At 50.8% G+C, this 16895-nt stretch overlaps 3 protein-coding genes across 10 annotated transcripts in view; 1 reads left to right on the top strand and 2 right to left on the bottom strand.

Moving 5' to 3' along the window:
- The window catches only part of CRADD (CASP2 and RIPK1 domain containing adaptor with death domain), a 77935-nt gene extending 71670 nt beyond the window's left edge, over positions 1–6265 (bottom strand). For 2 of the 8 annotated variants that reach the window (NM_001397043.1, NM_001030748.2), the window contains exons 1-2: positions 5205–5297; positions 1842–2147 (exon numbers count right to left, since the gene is read on the bottom strand). In NM_001397043.1, the coding sequence (NP_001383972.1) occupies positions 1842–2139 (298 nt within the window). In that variant the 5' untranslated portion in view covers positions 2140–2147; positions 5205–5297. Of the gene's footprint in view, positions 1–1841; positions 2148–4327; positions 5298–5568 lie in introns of those variants that run through there. The other 6 variants (NM_001397045.1, XM_040695936.2, XM_040695938.2 and 3 more) reach the window with 5 other exon arrangements.
- Positions 5093–9229, top strand: LOC107052933 (translation initiation factor IF-2-like). Its single transcript, XM_015283841.3, has 2 exons — positions 5093–5656; positions 6343–9229. The coding sequence occupies exons 1-2, from the start codon at positions 5368–5370 to the stop codon at positions 6501–6503; spliced, it is 450 nt and encodes a 149-aa protein (XP_015139327.2). The 5' UTR covers positions 5093–5367; the 3' UTR covers positions 6504–9229.
- A 5434-nt stretch (positions 9230–14663) lies between these two features.
- Positions 14664–16345, bottom strand: SOCS2 (suppressor of cytokine signaling 2). The gene is given in 1 exon segment (NM_204540.1): positions 14664–16345. A coding segment is annotated over 1 exon segment (624 nt). The 5' UTR covers positions 16294–16345; the 3' UTR covers positions 14664–15669.
- Positions 16346–16895: the final 550 nt, after the last annotated feature.

Here is a 16895-nt window from a genome sequence, read left to right as displayed (position 1 = left end):
GAGGCTTTTTATCCCAAACCACATTTTCTTGCATGTAATCAGCCCTCATGATGTCACCATAGTTTCCAATTCACTTCAGGATGTGCTCATCATTTATTAGGGTCCAGATGGTGCTCTCTTTCTTTGGCTACTAAAGACCATGCCCAAATATTAAAGCTTACCCTTTTCTTACGCTCTGGATTACCACAGTACAAAATGACAGTAACCTCTGATCTAATCTGGAAATCTTTTCTTTGTACATGAGATTTGGCAATATCAAGTACAGTCAGCCCACTCGAAACCAAAGAACCTGATATGCATAAATACAGTACGTTAGTCACAATGGGAACAAGCAACCCACAAAATGGTCAAAAGAGTAAAAATCAGAAAGCATTTTTCTAGTAAAAAAAAGATGGGACCTTGCCTGTACTTGATAGCCACATGTGTTTTTGAAGAACTTTGAGGATTAATTCAATAGCTCAACCAGCAATCAGCAAACAGACACACACACTGATTTGTAAGGCAAATAAGGAGCACGAGCATGACAGGGTTTGTCATAACAGCACCATCATTTCCAACACTTTCAACACCACAAGTCTGCACCGTGCTGAGAACCCACAGTGTTTTGACCCATGGGCAGCACGAGATATTTATTCTCCAAAGAGTTCTGGAAATTATTTACTATTTCCGCAGCTGTGGAGCAAGCATAAAGCACATCTCCACAGAGACCCAGCAGAAAGATAAGTTAAGTTGTCGTGACATTTCATTAAAAATGTCCTAAGGTAAGATAATGCCATATTTGTCCAGCAGATCTTGACAAAACGTTCTCCAGCGTGCAGCTAATTCAGGTGCAGGTGCACATGATGTTCAACAGTCCTGAGTCACACATCTTCACAAGCTTAGAGCCTCACGCAAAGCACACTGACACTGGAAAAATCACACATCATAATATGACCAAATCTAAATGGGGGGAGGCTAGGGGAGGGAAGGAAGGAAAGTTAATCCAACTGCTCAGAAAAAGATGTTCCCAAATGAGAACTACTTCACTATTTAACTATTATTACCTACAACTAACTATTTAACAACTAACACATGTTGCAAGAAACTAGGGCAAGGAAATGTATTTTAAGCAGTCTTCCTGACTTCAAAACAGCTTAGTAATTGCATTCATGTATTGGTAGAGAAATCGTTTCAGAATAAACATCAAATCCAGAAAGCTTGTTTTAGATGTGTGCTTAAATGTCAGAAAAACAGAGGTTCAACAAGATTACGTAACGTCCACTGAATCAGTTGACTCCTAAACTCTTTTCAAAACTAAGCAGCAGCTAGTAATTTTGGTGGCAATAATCCTAGATATCTGCACTCCAATAAACATGATAAACCACGTAATTCTAAATCAGTATATGCTACTAAATTAAAACAACATTAAAATAATAAAGTTACATAAATAAAAATTCTGTCAATCCGGAAACAAAATACCATAAAACATAGATAAAACACACATTAACCAGGTATGGGTAGCAAGGAGGCCATTATTCAGCTAGGGAAAACTACTTTTTATAGTCCTTTCCCTTTGAAGTAATGGAGTCTGGGTCCTCCTACATCTCCCAGCTCTCCAAAGGCAGCCTCAGTTGAGCTGCTGTCTCCCCATACCCAGAAACTCATCCTTGCTCACACCCCAAGCTTGGCAGTGCCTCCTGGCATTGGGCTGGCTTCCAGGAAATTCAGGCTGCACCCTATGTTGCTATCGTGCTCTGTATCTCCATGATGCATAACTTGAAATTACTGGTACATTCAACACTTTCAAAACTACACCTTGAGAACAAGCTTCAAAATACCAGCAACAACAACCCTGGCCTTACCTGCAGGATCTTGTACCGTCATTTCCTTACGCTTCACCTTCAACTTGTCCTTAACCCATGGGAACTCCTGTAAGGAATCCAGGAATGCATCAAAAGCCTTGGGTCCTCTAGTAGGAAGAATATCAAGGAGCATCATGGTTTTCCTTTGGCTGGTGGTTTGGGATTTTATTTCTTGAACATGACTGTCGGTGAGAATGCCTTCTTGGTAGAGATACTGAATAACCAGTCCATCCACCAGCACCTCTGTGCAGAGCTCCAGGCGCAGGGAGCGCAAAAGCTGCTTGTCTCTGGCATCCATTTGGCAACCTAGAACATAAGCAAAGGAGTGGGAAAATGCAAGATTAAAATACCAACCATGAACACCCCCAAGTGATGTTTGATGCCCAACATTCTTCAGAAAGAATACCATTCTCAGAATCGTCAGCTTGGGAAAACTACTATCTCCACCACCTCCTTTCTGCTCAAATCATAGTCTTGCAAGCTAAAATACAGCCATTTCTGGGAAATATTAGACAGGAAGAGAACTTTTGACACTGTGAAGACCAGTGCTTAGATGGAATGACATCTGTGCCAAAGTACCTGGCTCACTAACTGGCCAAGGTCCACCCCCGAAGCAGCTGGAGCATTTGCCAGTCCGTGAGAGACTCTACCCCTAAAAAGTTAACCCAGTGTCACACCTAACCTCTCGTCTCGATGTCTGAGACATGAGGGCTGCTGCACTGCTGCCAGTCAGCAAGTGGCCCTGGCAACCCAACACGTTCTAATTTGAGCAGGGGTGGAAATGTACTGCATGCACCAGGTTGTCCTCTCCCCCAGCCCATCCTGGATGGCTCTTTTAGGACTTGAATGACCTGGTGGTGAGAAATTTTCCTCAAATTTCCATCTTAAATTTATTCACCTTCTATTTATAGGCGTTTTTTTTCTGCCAATATCATTCTTTAGCCTAGACAGCTCCTCTCCCTCCCTGGTATTCACCCTTCTAATGTGTTTATAGGAAGCAATCAGGTGCCGCCTGCCAGCTTCCATTTCACTCAGCTAACGCTCCAACTAGACAAAAGCTGGAAAAGATGCATTTTATAGCTGTTCTGAGAAAGAGGAATCGAGGCCCAGAGAGACCAGGCGACTCATCCAAGATCAAATCAAGAGTCAGTGCCAGAGCTAGGAACTAAATCAAGATGTCTAGTCTAGTCCCTAATGACAAACATATCCCCAGGACCATTAATGGCACTTGCAAAGGAAAATGACTTGGTAATACAATTAAATACTTTCTTGTGATTAAATCATGAAGCCAAAAAACTGAAGCAGGTGTTGAATGTGATTACCAGGAGAATTTCTAGTAATTAAATTAGAAGTTGCTGTTATAACAGCTTGACTGTACAGGAATTGTATTTCATTTAGCTCGAAGATACAGAGAGAGACCAAGATTTTTAAGAGCTTTTAAGTTTTTCTACTGTCGGAGATGCCTGTTAACTCTCCATTAAAGACATGCTTACGTGGCCTGATTGTTGACACTTAGGGCAGGTAATCAAGAGAACATACAAGCACACAAATGGTGTTCTGGACAGAATGCAAGAGCCAAAAGGGAGGGACTGGAAAACCCCTTCTGCGACACCCTCTGACCAAGCAGCTTTCTGAAAACGCTCTCCCTGAGTGCTGTATGCAGCACTGGACGGCACTTGCCCAGGAGGTTACCCTGAATCTTGAGGTGCCCACCTTCTGCCTTGGGCCATCTCGGAGCTGAGCAGCAGCTCTCCTGGCACTTGTTTTTTATAAGGCCTGGTTTGATGGGTGCAGCCTAAACACTGAATCCCATCACGGAGTGTGGTGATTGTGAGAGCCAGGAGGCAGACTAACAGTGTCTGGTGTTAGGATGCTCATTAGGGACGGGTGAAACTCAACATTCTGGTCTCTAGATGCTTTTATACATGTGGGAGCACTCCAAGAGTCAGAAAGCAGATCCCTGCAATTTCTTGCTTCCCAAATTCCCTACTGACCTGTGAGCTCATGACGTGCTTGCAGAGCCTAAACCAGGCACCCAGCCCCCGCCCCGAACCCAGGCAGAAAGCTCTTCCTGATGCCACAAAACCCTCCTGCCTCCTCCTGTGTACGGGTATTAGTAGCCCCATGGGCCTCCCCCACACACTCAAAAAAGGAAACAGAGGCCTCCAGTCACCATGGATGGAACACGTGCCCCGTTCCTTGTCCTCATGACCAAGCTGGTCAGTGCTTCCCATGAACAAACCCTTTCCAAACCATCTGCTTGCACCTTTGTGCACTGGGAAGTGCTGACTGGATTATGAATGTGCAGTGGGAACGCCTAGTGAAGGATTTGCCCGGCCCACAAACTTAGGGGCGAGCAGGACGGAGGTTTCACAGCCTGCACGGCCACTCACCACCAAGGTCAGCAGCCCAGCAACTGCCAGGATGGTGCTTATTGATATTTAGGGTCTTTTTAAGGATTGAAGTGTTTCTTTAGGGATGTTTACCGTGTCTGACTCAGGAACAGGGCAGACAGATACGGAGGCGTTATCAGGATTCTGATGCAGGCAGGATAGGGCCAGAGTTTAATGCAACGGGGAAACATCTTCAGTTAATTCTAATTAGTCTGTATCCAGAGGTCTGTGGTGAGCTCTAAAGTAAACTTTCCTTGTAAGACTGATGCTAAAGGGAAACGAACAGACGTGGCTCCGGTGTAGCTGCAGGATGGCACAGCTCAGCCCTTCCCACACACTCCTAAACGTACGTCTTTCCACCGCAGAGCCAAACTTTAGGAACCGCACCTCCACACCCCGCGATCCCTGACTCATCCCCACACCTGCAGGCACAGGCCTGGGCTTTTCTGGACCTACGTGACCCCTCCACGAAGGGAGACGAACCTCCCGGTCCCAAAACGCGGATCCCCCCGGCCCTTCCCGTCGTAGCTCGGCGCTTCCCGGCACCAAACGCTCTGCGCCGCCCGTGACGCCACGAGCGGCCCCGCGCGCCCTCTGACAGGTCGCGGCCCACCCCGCCCCCGGCCCCGTCCTTCCCCGGCCCTACGCACTCGGGTTTCGCACGCGGCGGAGCGCCGAGCCCAACGGGCAGCGCACGGCCCCGTCCTGCCCCGCTCCGTTCCGGAGGCGGCGTCGCGGCAGCCCGTACCGCAGGCCCCGGCCCGCCCCGCGGAAGCCCGGCCCCGGCCCCGCAGCGCTGGGGGCCGCAGCCGAGCGCCCCGCGGCGCCGCCCGGCAGCCGGCTCGGCTGCTCTTCCGGAGCCGGAGGAGCGCGGCCCGCGGCGGCGGTTCCCCGGCGGGCCGAGCCCCGGAGCGGGCCGGGAGCGGGCGGCGCGGGGCGGGGGAGCCCTCCGCCCGCTCCCCGTACTTACAGAGGGAAACGGGGAACTATACGCGGCGCCCCGGCGCCCGCGGAGCCGGCGCGGGGAGCACCATCTTTGTTGAGGGCTCCGCCGGAAGCCGCCGCCCGGCCGCGGGCCGCCCGGGGGAGCGCCGCCACCGGCCCCGCTGACGGCGAGGGCGGGGGGTGCCGCCATGTCACTTGTGGGCAGCGGGGGCGGCGCGGCGGGGGGCGGGAGCGCGGGGCACCGCGGGGGCGGCTCTGTCCCGGAGCGGGGCGGGGGAGTCGTTGCCGAGGTGAACGAGAGCCGCGGGAAGGGAGCCGTCGCGACCCGGGAGCGGCGATGCCGACTCCTGACGCGACGCGGTGCGCGGCCCGGCTCCGTTCGGACGCACCGCTCGGCCTCCCCGTTCCCCTCCGAGCGGCCCGCAGAGCGAAGAGCGTTCGCCCACGGGAGCCCGACCCCCCCCCCGCTCTCGGCCGGTACGCGGAAGCCGCGCACCGCCGGCGAGGGCACCACGCGCGCAGCGCTTCGCGGCGCCGCGGGGCGGTGTGGGCGCGGAGGGCCGCCTGAGCGCGGGGCGCGCTGCCTCTGGGGGACGTGGATGCGCGTGTGGTGGTTTATGTGGGCGGCATCTGCGCGCACAGCGCTTTACGCGGCGGCTAGAAAACAATGCCTTGGGTCACTCGGCATACGTGTGTCGGTGTGGGGTAGCGGGCAGATAATAAATTGGACGCAGAGGGTTGAAATTGCTTTTAAATGGCTGGTAGGTGATGCCGCGTTTCGGTACGTCCGTTTAAACCACGGTGAACGCTTTGTCTCGAGCACACCTCAGCCTTCTAGGAACAGGGGCGGGACAGCCTACGTGCGCTGTGACCTTAGCTGCAAACCGCACGGGGAGGCACCGTCGGCCGCTGGGTGACGAGGAGCCGGCTGCCCTGCGGCCGCGGGACTGCTGTCACGGTTTCTGTGCCACGGGCCGTTTGTAGTACTGCGGTGCGAAAACACATCTGTAAGCGATTCAGAGTGGCACCGGGGAGCGGAGAACGCCACAATCAGTGTATAAGATCATCCCTCGCGCGGAGCCGTGTGACTGCTGAAAGTTTCCTTCCTTGACTTCCTGTACCTCTGCTTGCCAATGTTTGCTTTGCTTTGCTTTGTTTTTCAGTTCTAGTCACCATGGAAGGAACTGTATTGTGTTTAGAACCGAAGGGACCGAACCTGAGGACTTCCAGTACCACCCCACTGCCGTCCTGGCGGCTGCTTTCAGTGCAGACAATGAGCCCACGTCTCAGCCCAGAAAAGGGACGCAAGCAGTTCGTTAGATAGCTTGCATTCCTTCTGCCAGTTGAGGCAACTGTGATTATTTATTTTATACTGTCCAAGAATATCTTAGAAAGTTAGCAAAACATATGGATGTGCGCAGAGCAGCTCCGGTTCCCTCTCTAATAAATAGCAGCAGCCCCGTTGTCTTTAGCACAGCCAGCGCTGGTCACGTCGCTGCTTACAGCCTAAACATGCAGGGAAGGAGAGCGGTGGGAGGAAGGAGATAAGCCTCGGAAGGAAGAGGGGAACGGCAGATGTCCAGGTCTGATTAAAGGGAAAATCTGGTGTTTCCTTTTCTTTCCGCTGGTTTGTATGCGGTGTCATAAATTCACCGGTGGAAGCTGAAAGCGCTACGAGTTGTTCAGGTCCGTCGGCAGCGACACGAGCGGAGCGGTGACTGCGCTCTGTGCTCACCCTGCTGCCACAGGACAGCACAGGGAGAGAAGCCCTCACACTCAGCAGTTCTGCTTGGGTTCAGCTCTGACTGTGGTTCTCCCAGGTCTGATCTGACTTCAGCAAGACTGCAGAAGAACGGATCAGTTCCATCCGAGTATTAGGGGGAAAAAAACCAAAACACAACATGATCCAGTTTGGGGTCGGCTCGGTTCCTTGCTATCTGCTCAGGTCTGAATGCTAACCTTGGTTAAACACATAGATCAAAACAGTATCCCCTGGTTTGTGTAGGTCAGTGCACCACAGTCGATCCCACACGTCAGCATTTAGGACGTTTGACCTCAAACCTTGCTCACCGTGCTTCTGTGGGACCCACAGGGGAATCGCCGCCGGTCTTCAGGCCATGCTGCCGAGGACCGCTGAGTTCAGGGCAGCAAGTCCAGCTCTATGAGAACCAAGTCCAACTCCATGGGAACCAAGCTACGCAGCATCTCTTCCAACAGGGCTGTTCCCTTTTACACGTGTGCTATTGCAGATCAGGATGCCAGAATTTTACATGCACTGTACACATTTTAAAAATCCCAAATCTTTTTAGAAACTCTGCAAGAATAGTAAGTCCATCCAATAAATAAATAAATAAATAATCCATCTCTTGAAAGGATCCTCCCTGCTAATTAGAGCTGAGCTCCATCCTGCATGGATGTATTTTCTTTGTTTTCTACATACTAATTTGTTTCTGCTGATAACGAGAGCCAAACTGTGTTTTGAAAACTCGTGCAACCAGATTTAATCTATTAGGACTATGCTGTTTTCAATTGTCTGTAGGACGGCATTCCAACTTTAGGGACAAAAGAAAAGAAATATGAGCCTCAAGATTTGTTTATTAAAAACACATCTAATTGGTTAAATCTCTCACAAAACCTCCAAAATGAAGATGGAAAAAAGAAGCATATATTATAGGGCTGCCTGTCATTTTTAGACAGACGAGAGCAGAGAACATTTCTGTTAAAATAGGAGCCGGGGTGGCCCAAATGCTGTGGCCTGAGGAGCAGATGAGGGTCCTGCGAGTGATCCCTTCCTTCCCACCCTCTTCCTCTGCCTCCCCTTGCTGTGCTGCCCTCGGCAAGCCTGGCTCTCATTCACGCCAACACCTGGTGCTGCTGCAAAGGCAGGCTGGTGCCAGAGAGGCTCCGAGGGCAGTGGGCAGCCCCGACAGCACTATTCTCTCTGCCTACGGGGAGATTGTACCTGGTGTGGTGGGATGGGGGCAGCCCCCAGCCTGCACGCCGGGTTATTCTGCTGCTTCCTGAGCCCCCCTCCCACCAAACGATAAGGGCTTGGAGTTAAGTGCACTTCAAAGAGAGCAAAGGGTATAAAACGTAGGTGACACGTCATCAACATTCGGAGAAGTGTTTTATTTAAAGGCATGGCCAGCGTGTAGGTAAAGCCCTATCTCAAAGCATTAAACCTCTGGGGTTTGGGGCGACCCCGTAGCATCCGTGCTTTTGCATTTGTTTCAGCAATAAAAATAAGTAAATAAATATTAGCGGTGCTGCGAGGAATTGGTCCTCGGTGCTGTTTACTTTGGTGCTAATGATCTCAGCCAAAACTCGGACGTAGAACAGTGCTAAGAAAAGGAGCAGGCATCGAATGTGAAACTGGCACTTTCATTCCGGAGGAAAAGAATCTCTGCAGCGAATTGTAATAAAAAACCTGCACTGCATATTTGCAAAATGTGACTCAATATTTCTCCTACGAGGAATTTGTAGTCCATTTTCCTTAAGCGTGTGAATTAATGCTTTCCTCTGTTTTGTTTTGAAGTTCAATTTAAAGATGCTTTCGGGAAAGAGCTGAAATACCGAAAGCCTTGAAATATTCCTGACTTTTGAAACTTCTTTTTTTTTTCCCTAATGCAAAGCAACCATTTTACTAATGAGAGAGTAAAGAAGTATCACGAATCAGCCTGAAAATTAAATACTGAGAAGTAAGGAAAAAGAATATGAGATTCAGGTCTAAAACCCTGTCCCAGAACAAACTGCTTTTGTTTGCAAGTTCCAGAGTAGGAACTGCCTGCCTAGCACTGCACACGGAGCGCAGGGTTTATTGGGGAGGAGAATAACCACTGATTTTTGTCATCTTCGGTTCCTTTCTCGGGCTTTGAGCTGCACAAACTTGCATGCAGTGCATCTCTTTTTAAAGTCTCTTGCTTTCAGGTTAAGCTTTTCAGGAGCTGGTAATGATTCATGGAAAGTTTTTTGCAGGTAGCCTAGCCGGAGCTGTGCTTATACTTCTTCCATATGTCCTGTTCTCCAATAAAAAATACCCTTCGATTCACAGTCCTCGGGCTCGATTTTGTTCCCTTGCAAAGTGAAACCTGTGTGGTTCATGGCTGCGAGGCGCTGGCTCAGCAGCCTCGAGTGGGCACTGCATCTGCCAACCGGGGGACTCGAAGGAAACTGATGATTTCCAGAGAGCTGCTATCTCCTCGCAGTGCTTCTGCCTGCAGCGCTCAGCTCACAGAGGAGCTGCGATGCTCTGGCACTGCAATGGAGGCAGACAAGCAGCGCCCTTCCCCTACTTATTTTCTGCTCTCTGCAGAGCAAAGCAGCTGCTCGAGGAGATCACCATTGTTGTAGGGTAAACGCTAATTGAAAAACAAGCAATTTTTCACCCACGCTGAAAAACTACAAAATGTGAAGTCGATCTCCTGCCCTACAGATATGGAAACTGCAGCTAGTAAGGGCTCGGTCACATTTAATATTGCTTTTCTGAAAAGCAAATGGCAGCAGCAAAAAGTTCCATGAACAACCACAGCTGAGCCACAGCTTCTTCTGCCTTGTGTCAGCGAGCAGCACGGTAGGTAAGAGAAAAGCAGCTGCCGGACGTGTCACGGAGGTGTGTGGAGGAGCCCCTCTGGTTGGGGCATTCCCACCGAGCCAGGCTGGGTGTGGGGACAGAGGCTGAGCTGAATGGGTCCTGTTTTGGGACCGCAGCCTAAAGAGGCACAATTAAATTTTAACAAAGCATTTTGAAAAGTGAGGTTAGAGCTTTGAAATGTCCATCCCACAGCTGTTTCTAGTTTATTTCTTGTTATTGAGCCCGATCTAAAGTCTGATAAATAATAACTCCAGGAAAGTAGAAAGAAGAATTTGCACAGGGCTTTAAATCTTTCCCACATTTACCGTTTCTCTGCCTTTGCCATTTGTTAGCTGACAGAGCACCAAATTACAGTCCTCGGCTATGAAACATCAATTATGTAACAATTTGTCTGAAAACAAAAGGATTCACTTACATAAACCCTGCCTGCCAATGAAAGAGAAATTAAGACAGGCACATTTAATTGGGGGATTTTTTCATGTGTTTTGTTCTGTACAGAACGCAGCACGGAACTTGTCCCCAGTCCTATCCATTTGAACTCTTCCCTGGTAGATCCCAGCTTAGTCCTTATGCTAGCTTAAGTTTTTTTCTTCCTTTGTGTCATAGAAAATCATGATATCATTTTGACGTTTCAGTTCCTGGATAGTTTTAGCAGCTCCAACTCTGAGGAAAACAACAACCACAAACAGGAGGAGTAACTATAAAGAACCAAAGCAGGTGCAATCCTTTTTTCAGTGGGATTTAAGTAGAATAAAAGCCACAGTTTATCAGGGAGATTACACACCATAATTGCTGCGCTATGTTTTTACTTTCCCATAGACTTTCTCAGAAGTTCTGGCTACTTCCAGCTATAGACACCTGATGAATAAACACGGTTAATCCCTCATCCCCTTGGCAACCCTGGGACCAGGACAGACTGGTTTTGCTGTACGCTGACTTTTTTCCCCCCAAGTTCAGTTATGTGACAGTCTTTGTGTGCAGGTCACACTTGTGAACTGTGCGGATATTTGTCCCCCCTCCTTCGACTTTGGTGCTCCCCCAGTGCACCTTTCCCATAGCCCTGCAGCCGTGCTGAGGCTGTGATCCTGCTGGGAGTTGTGTGCCCACCTCCTGCGAGTGCCACCTCTCCCACTTGCTGGCCGTGCTGTGTCCTCCCCTGCTGTCCCCACCAGAGTGAAGCCAGCCCTCCTCAGACACCAGGCAGATTGCTCCCTCTGCAATGAGCACAGAGCAGCTCTCGCCGGCTCCCCGCATGCTGTGCCTTACCGAGAATGCAGCTGCCCTCCGGCTTGAGGGTGTTTGGCACCGATGACCTTTCCAGCCCCGCTAAGAGCAACGCCGCCTTCTCACTCCTTTGGCTGATCTTCAGCCCTTTGTGGAAATTAGCCCATTTGAGCAATACCGTGGCAAACCGCCATGGCGTTGTGAAGTGAGCTCAGGTCTGGGTGATCTGAAGGGATGCGTCGGTGGAATGCTGTTTCCAGGCATTCTCAGTCACACTGAAGTTCGCACTGAGGAGGCAGTTTCCAGGGGCTGCGCTGATGGAGCTTGTCATCCCCCATGCTTTTGTGCACAGCCCTAACCAGCTGCACCTTTTAAGTAACTTCCTAGCTATTTTAGTTGGAAATTGTATTTTTTTCTCTACTACAAGTTTCCTGTATTTAAGTAGTTGTTTAATTCCCCCTCCGACAGAGAAGTTCCTTACAATCCCTGAGAACCAGTAATACAAGTTTCAGAGCCCCTGGATCCGTTATTTCCTCCAGCAGTCAGTAGGACACCCAGGTTTATTTCAGTGATAGCAAAGTCGGCAGAGGTTTTCTTTTGCTTTATTTCAAATGGCTGTCAGACACAACACCCACATCTCCGCCCATACCCATCGTGTGCTTTGGGTGAAGAAGAACAGAGCAATAAGCTGCCCAGCAAAGCAAAAAATCCATAGGAATTGTACCAGGAACACAAGGGAAAACTCTTGAATAGAATATGTGAGTAAATAAAGCTTTTCTACGCTTTGCAACAGGGTCACTTCCCCAGAGGAACGCTTTTCTAAGACACAAGAGGTAACTAACATATACAAATTCATGCAGCTACACAGCACCATCCTTCCTACTGTAATTAGGTTCTATTTTCTTAAGGGGGTGAAATTTAGTGAGAGCTTTAGATTTCAGAACTCCGCAGCTCATAGCGAGGAGCAAGTTGCAGATTGTTCTGAGATTAAAAATAAACAACTCCCACCTCATATTCCAGCGCACCATTCTCCTGCTCACCAATAATTATATATTGTTTATCTGGAACGTGGTTACATAAATTACAACAAGGACAATGCTGATGAGATTAGATGGAAATAAAATTAATTACAGTGCAATGAGTGCAGCTGTTTGGTTATACTCCCACTCTGCCCACCCGTCTCATACTGAACCACTTTCTGTCTCTGGTGCTAACGCTGGTGGCAGAGGAATGCCCGAACAGCTGAAACGGAACCGTAGCTCACACTTGTGCTGGCGTTAGGCTCAGCTGTATCCAGGCACAATTCTACTTTCACCATCCATCCCGCAAAAAAAAAAAAAATAAAATAAAATAAAAACAAAAATTAGGTTTTACAATTTACTTTTACAGCTGTGGGGTCCTCACCTCTCATTTATCAAAGCAAAAGCATTTTCAGAAACCAGCATTCCAGGTGCAGGCTGAAAAGTCTGGAGCCTCGAGGCTGAAAAATGAAAAATGAGAGGAAAAGAAACTTCTGATTGAAGTCCTGCTGATGATTTTTGGTCGACTCAGAGGTGTTAAATCTGTGAGAGTGCCTTCACCAAATGGTCCCCGGTTGCAATTCAGGCTGACATTCATCACTTAGAAGTCATTTTGGGGATCTGAAGGGCCAGCAATTAAAATAATACGAAATTTAAGAAGCAACGGGTCTTTCTTTAAAATGTTTGGACAACACGATCGTGCCTGAAAAATCAAGGGGTCTTTCATGCAAGATTTCTTCACTGCTGTGATCTGAATCATGCGCTATCTTTGTATTTTTTTAATCCAGAACAAGTCTTTCCCCTGCACTGCACTAGGATGGAGCAGAGCTTGCAGAAAGCCAAGCAAAGTTTAGCTGTATGAGTGCAATGCATCAGCCCTAGGGCTGGCATCCTAATGAGGACAAGAGCTCTGCTCTCATACAAAGAGGACTAGTTCCCCCTCCAGTCTGTTCAAAATATTGTTCATTGCTTCCAGCACAGCGCTGCTGCAGACCCTGCTCCCTCCTCTCAGCAGCCAACACCGAGGAGAGGAAGTACCTGTCGGGACGCTGCGTGTTTTGCAATGTGATTGTGCAGCACGGGAACCTCCGCTGCTTAATTACAGCCGTCACCACCTTTCCCCCTCTTCACCTCTCGCCCTCAGCCCGTGCGCCTCACAGAGCAGTGCCGAACGCCCGAGGGCTGCACGACCTCTGCCCCCCTCATGCCTCAGCCTGGCATCGCCGGGCAGAGCAGGGCCTGGCAGGCCTCCACGGCTGGCAGCGGGCACTGGGCCCTTCCAGCTGCCCCCCTGCTGTCCCCCACACTCCACCAGCCTCTCTCAGCGGTGCTGCTCTCTGTTTCAGATCCCTAAGCCGGGGGCTGTCCGGAGGGAACCCGTTTTAAAGGCGCTGAATGCACCGTGCTCACACCGAGTCCCGCAGCGCCATGGCGGGCGCCATCTTGGCGACGCGTGCCCATGAACCGGCAGTGAGCACGGCAGTGGGTCGGGGCGTCCCCTCACCCTGACAGGGGCCGCTTATTCCACACAGCAGCCACCTCAGCTCTGGGTTAGGGCTAAGCGAGAGCTGTAAGAACGCACATTTATTGGAATGAAAAGTGTTCCTGCTGACCACAGGAGACGCTCCTTGTGCCGAGGTGGCAGGTGACAATCAGCCAGGTAAGAAGGACAGGGCAGGCAGGTCGCAGTGATACTTCCCCGCAGTGCCACGGTTCTGCTGGGGTGGGACGCGGAGGGTGGAAACCTTCCAGCACTGCTGCATCTTGGCAGGGCATGGGGAAAAAAAATTACGTAACAAAAGCTTTTGTTTTGTTTTCCAGGAGAAGACTGCCCCCCAGCCCATCTCTACATGAAATTCGGGCAGAGAGTGCAAGCTGAGGAGGAGTGAGGGAGAGAAGTCACCTTTCCACAGAGGGAACGACGGCACGCCGAGCACTCGCTGTACTCAGGGAACGTCCCCTCAGCCTTGGTGTCCTCCCATGCCTATGTGTTTGTTGGAACTGCAGTGCCTGGCATGAGAAGTCTGGGTGCGATGCCATGAGCTGGTCAGTTCCCCCTCATTACTCAGTTATGCTCAGTCGCGCTGCAGAGCAGCTGAGGCACAGGGAAAACAAAGTTGTTTTCTGTTGTTTCTATTTCAGCCTGGGCAGGGCTAGACTGCAGCAAGTCTTGACAACTCTCCTTGTTCAAACACAGGTCTTTTTGCTTTAATTAAGGTAAGCTAGGAAAAGAGTTAAAACTATGAAACTGTAAATGAGAATGCGTCTATGCTCTAGTTTCCCTCTTCACTGCTCCCATATTACTCCCAAATCAGAATGTTTCTTCTGTTAAATGCTTTAGAGAGAGGAAGGGGTACTGAGGGTCTTAGTCCCATCTTCCCGTTCAGAGGACTGCTGTAATACAGAAAGCAAAGTCCTGTGCTAATATTCAACTTAATTAACTACGGGAATTCAGCAGGCAGCTTATAAGGCAGTAATCTGAGCACCAGCCAGCTGTACCTGTGAGCAGCACCACAAAGGCAAAGGGCAGGAGGGTACTCATCATCACTGATACGTGTCTGCTTATGTAGGTATTAGTTGGGAAATGCTAAGGGTTCTCAGTGTCGCTCTTTCCTGAAGAGTAGCAAATCCATACATACAGAGATGAAGATAGATGTGCAATCTGATTGATTTTATTGAGTAATAGTCTGAGAGCTACAATCGTGAATTAGGAGAAAAACAAAACAAAACAAAACAAAACCACAAAAACCATTCCCCTCAAAAAAAAAAAAAAAATCCAAATTTCCCCATATTTTGGGAAACGAGCTGAAGAAAACATTCTACACTGTAGAAGACAGCTGTATCTGCTGATATCCATGTCCTGACATCGGAACTGAGCGGCTGCAGCTCTGCAGCGTGGAGTCCTAAAGCCTCAACCAAAAGAGGCTTAATAGTAACAACATGGATATATTCACCACCGGGAAGATGTTAACATGTTAACAAAGATTCTGGGATACCAATCTGGTATAATCAGCAACATACTGGGTTCCTACAAAAGATGTGGCATTGCTCCTTAACATCAGCTTTTAGAGAACTTTGAAAAACAAGGTTTGAAACTGCTTACAGCACTCCTTTCCTTGCAGAAAAGCACAAAGATCGGAGTTCAATAAAAACCGAATAGACGATCACTCTTTTGACTGGATTTGATTAGTTGCATAACTTTGGCAAGATTATCGCAGTGCGATCCAATTAAGCTTTCAGGGTTGTGCGAACACCGGCACCACACGAATCTCAGAAGCAGACAGCTGAGCTACTCGTGCACTCCCGCACATCTCCGACACTCCGCAGCCTCTCCCCGTCCCGCTCAGTCAGCGTTCTGTCCTTATGCGGTACCTTACGCCACTGACAAAGCAATGCCATGCAGACAGCCTCCTGGCTCCGCTCCCCCTGCAGGGACGGCGCGTCACCTTGTCCAACCCCAGGGATGCGAGCGGGGATAATTCTACATATAAAGCCTCCCTTTGTGGCATCTGAAATAAAAACCTTTCCCCCAGAACTGCCACTGTTTTGATAGTGAATTCCACGCTGAGTTGTACAACTGGTTACTCAGTTCTTTGGCCGATTTTAAGAATTGCATTTAAAAGTTACTCTACGTTAGAGGCATTTAGAAAAGACATTTATACCTGGTACCGGTACTCTTTCAAGTACTCTTTTAGCCTCGTTGGCAACGGCAGCTCCCAGATCTGGTTCGTACATTTGTTTATAGTTATTCTGCAGCGGTGTTGCAGAGACGGGGCTGACGTGTACAGGGGTTTGTTCAAGTAGAGGTGGACCGTCCCATTCGAAGGCGTTTCGGTTCTGTCCTTGCACATCAGCACGTAGTACTCGATCAGGTGCACGACGCTGTTGAACTGCTTGAGCCTCGATCGGACGCAGGTGATGGAGTCCAGCCTGAACTTGCCGTCCTGGTACTCGATGCGCAGGTTGGTCGGTCCCGCCGAGGTTTTGACCGAGATGGTCAGCAGATACTCGGAATGTGAACTGTCCCTAACCAAAAAAGTCCCCTCGGGGGCATCCTGCAGCCTCTCCTTGGCTTCGGCAACGCTCATGTTGCCCCAGTACCACCCTGGTAAAGGAGGGGAGAAAGCAGAGATCGATTTGCTGCCGGCTGTCCGTGTGACAGCCCGCTCCTCGCCCGACGGATCTGCGCTAACCCACTTCCAGAGCTGCTCGCAAGCTGGAGTCCTGCAGGCATCGTAAAGTTTTATTTGCCATAGAAAATAATTTGCCTTACGACGCATTTCCTTTTATCGCGCCCCTCGGGCCGGCGGCTGTTCCCAGGCGGTGCGCGCACGGCCCCCGCACCCCCACTCGCGCCCCGCGGGGTCGCTCCGTTCGGCGACACGCGCGGACGGCCCCGCGCCGCGCGGCCGCGCTGCCCGAGCGGCTCCTCCCGGGGAGAGGGGGGCGAGAGGGCGGCTCGGCGGGGCGCTCCCGGCCCGCGCCGCGCACCCCTCGGGGCGGCGGGCACCGACCCGGGGATGCCGCCGCCGCCGCCGCCCGCTCCCCGCCGCCGGCCCGCCCGGCGATCCGGTCTCCCGCCGGGGCGCGGCGCTGCCGCCGCTTTCGCTTCGGGCGCTCGGAGCCGCCGCCGCGGGGCCGCCGCCGCGCAGCGCCCCGCGCCCGCCCGCCGCCCCCCGGCGGCACCGCCGCGCTCCCCTCGCCGCCCCGCTTACCTGCGCGCCGCAGCTCCTCCATGGCCGCCGCCAGCTGAGCCGCCTCCCGGCACTCCTCGGCGGCGGGCGCGGCCGCCTCCGCCGCCCCGGGGCGCCCCCAGCGCGGCCCGGCGCCCCCCGCGCTCCGCAGGGACTCGGCGGAGCGCAGGGTCATGGGGGGCGGCGGC

The sequence above is a fragment of the Gallus gallus genome, chromosome 1, assembly GCF_016699485.2.
Source record: "Gallus gallus isolate bGalGal1 chromosome 1, bGalGal1.mat.broiler.GRCg7b, whole genome shotgun sequence".
Classification (NCBI taxonomy): Eukaryota; Metazoa; Chordata; class Aves; order Galliformes; family Phasianidae; genus Gallus; species Gallus gallus.
Note: the sequence above shows the minus strand (reverse complement) of the source record. Positions and strands in the feature narration are given on the sequence as shown.

Coding starts and splice junctions, on each gene's coding strand:
- LOC107052933 (XM_015283841.3), top strand. CDS start 5,368: ATGTCACTTGTGGGCAGCGGGGGCGGCGCGGCGGGGGGCGGGAGCGCG. Junction 5,657..6,342: donor CCCCCCCCCGCTCTCGGCCG/GTACGCGGAAGC, acceptor TTTGTTTTTCAG/TTCTAGTCACCATGGAAGGA.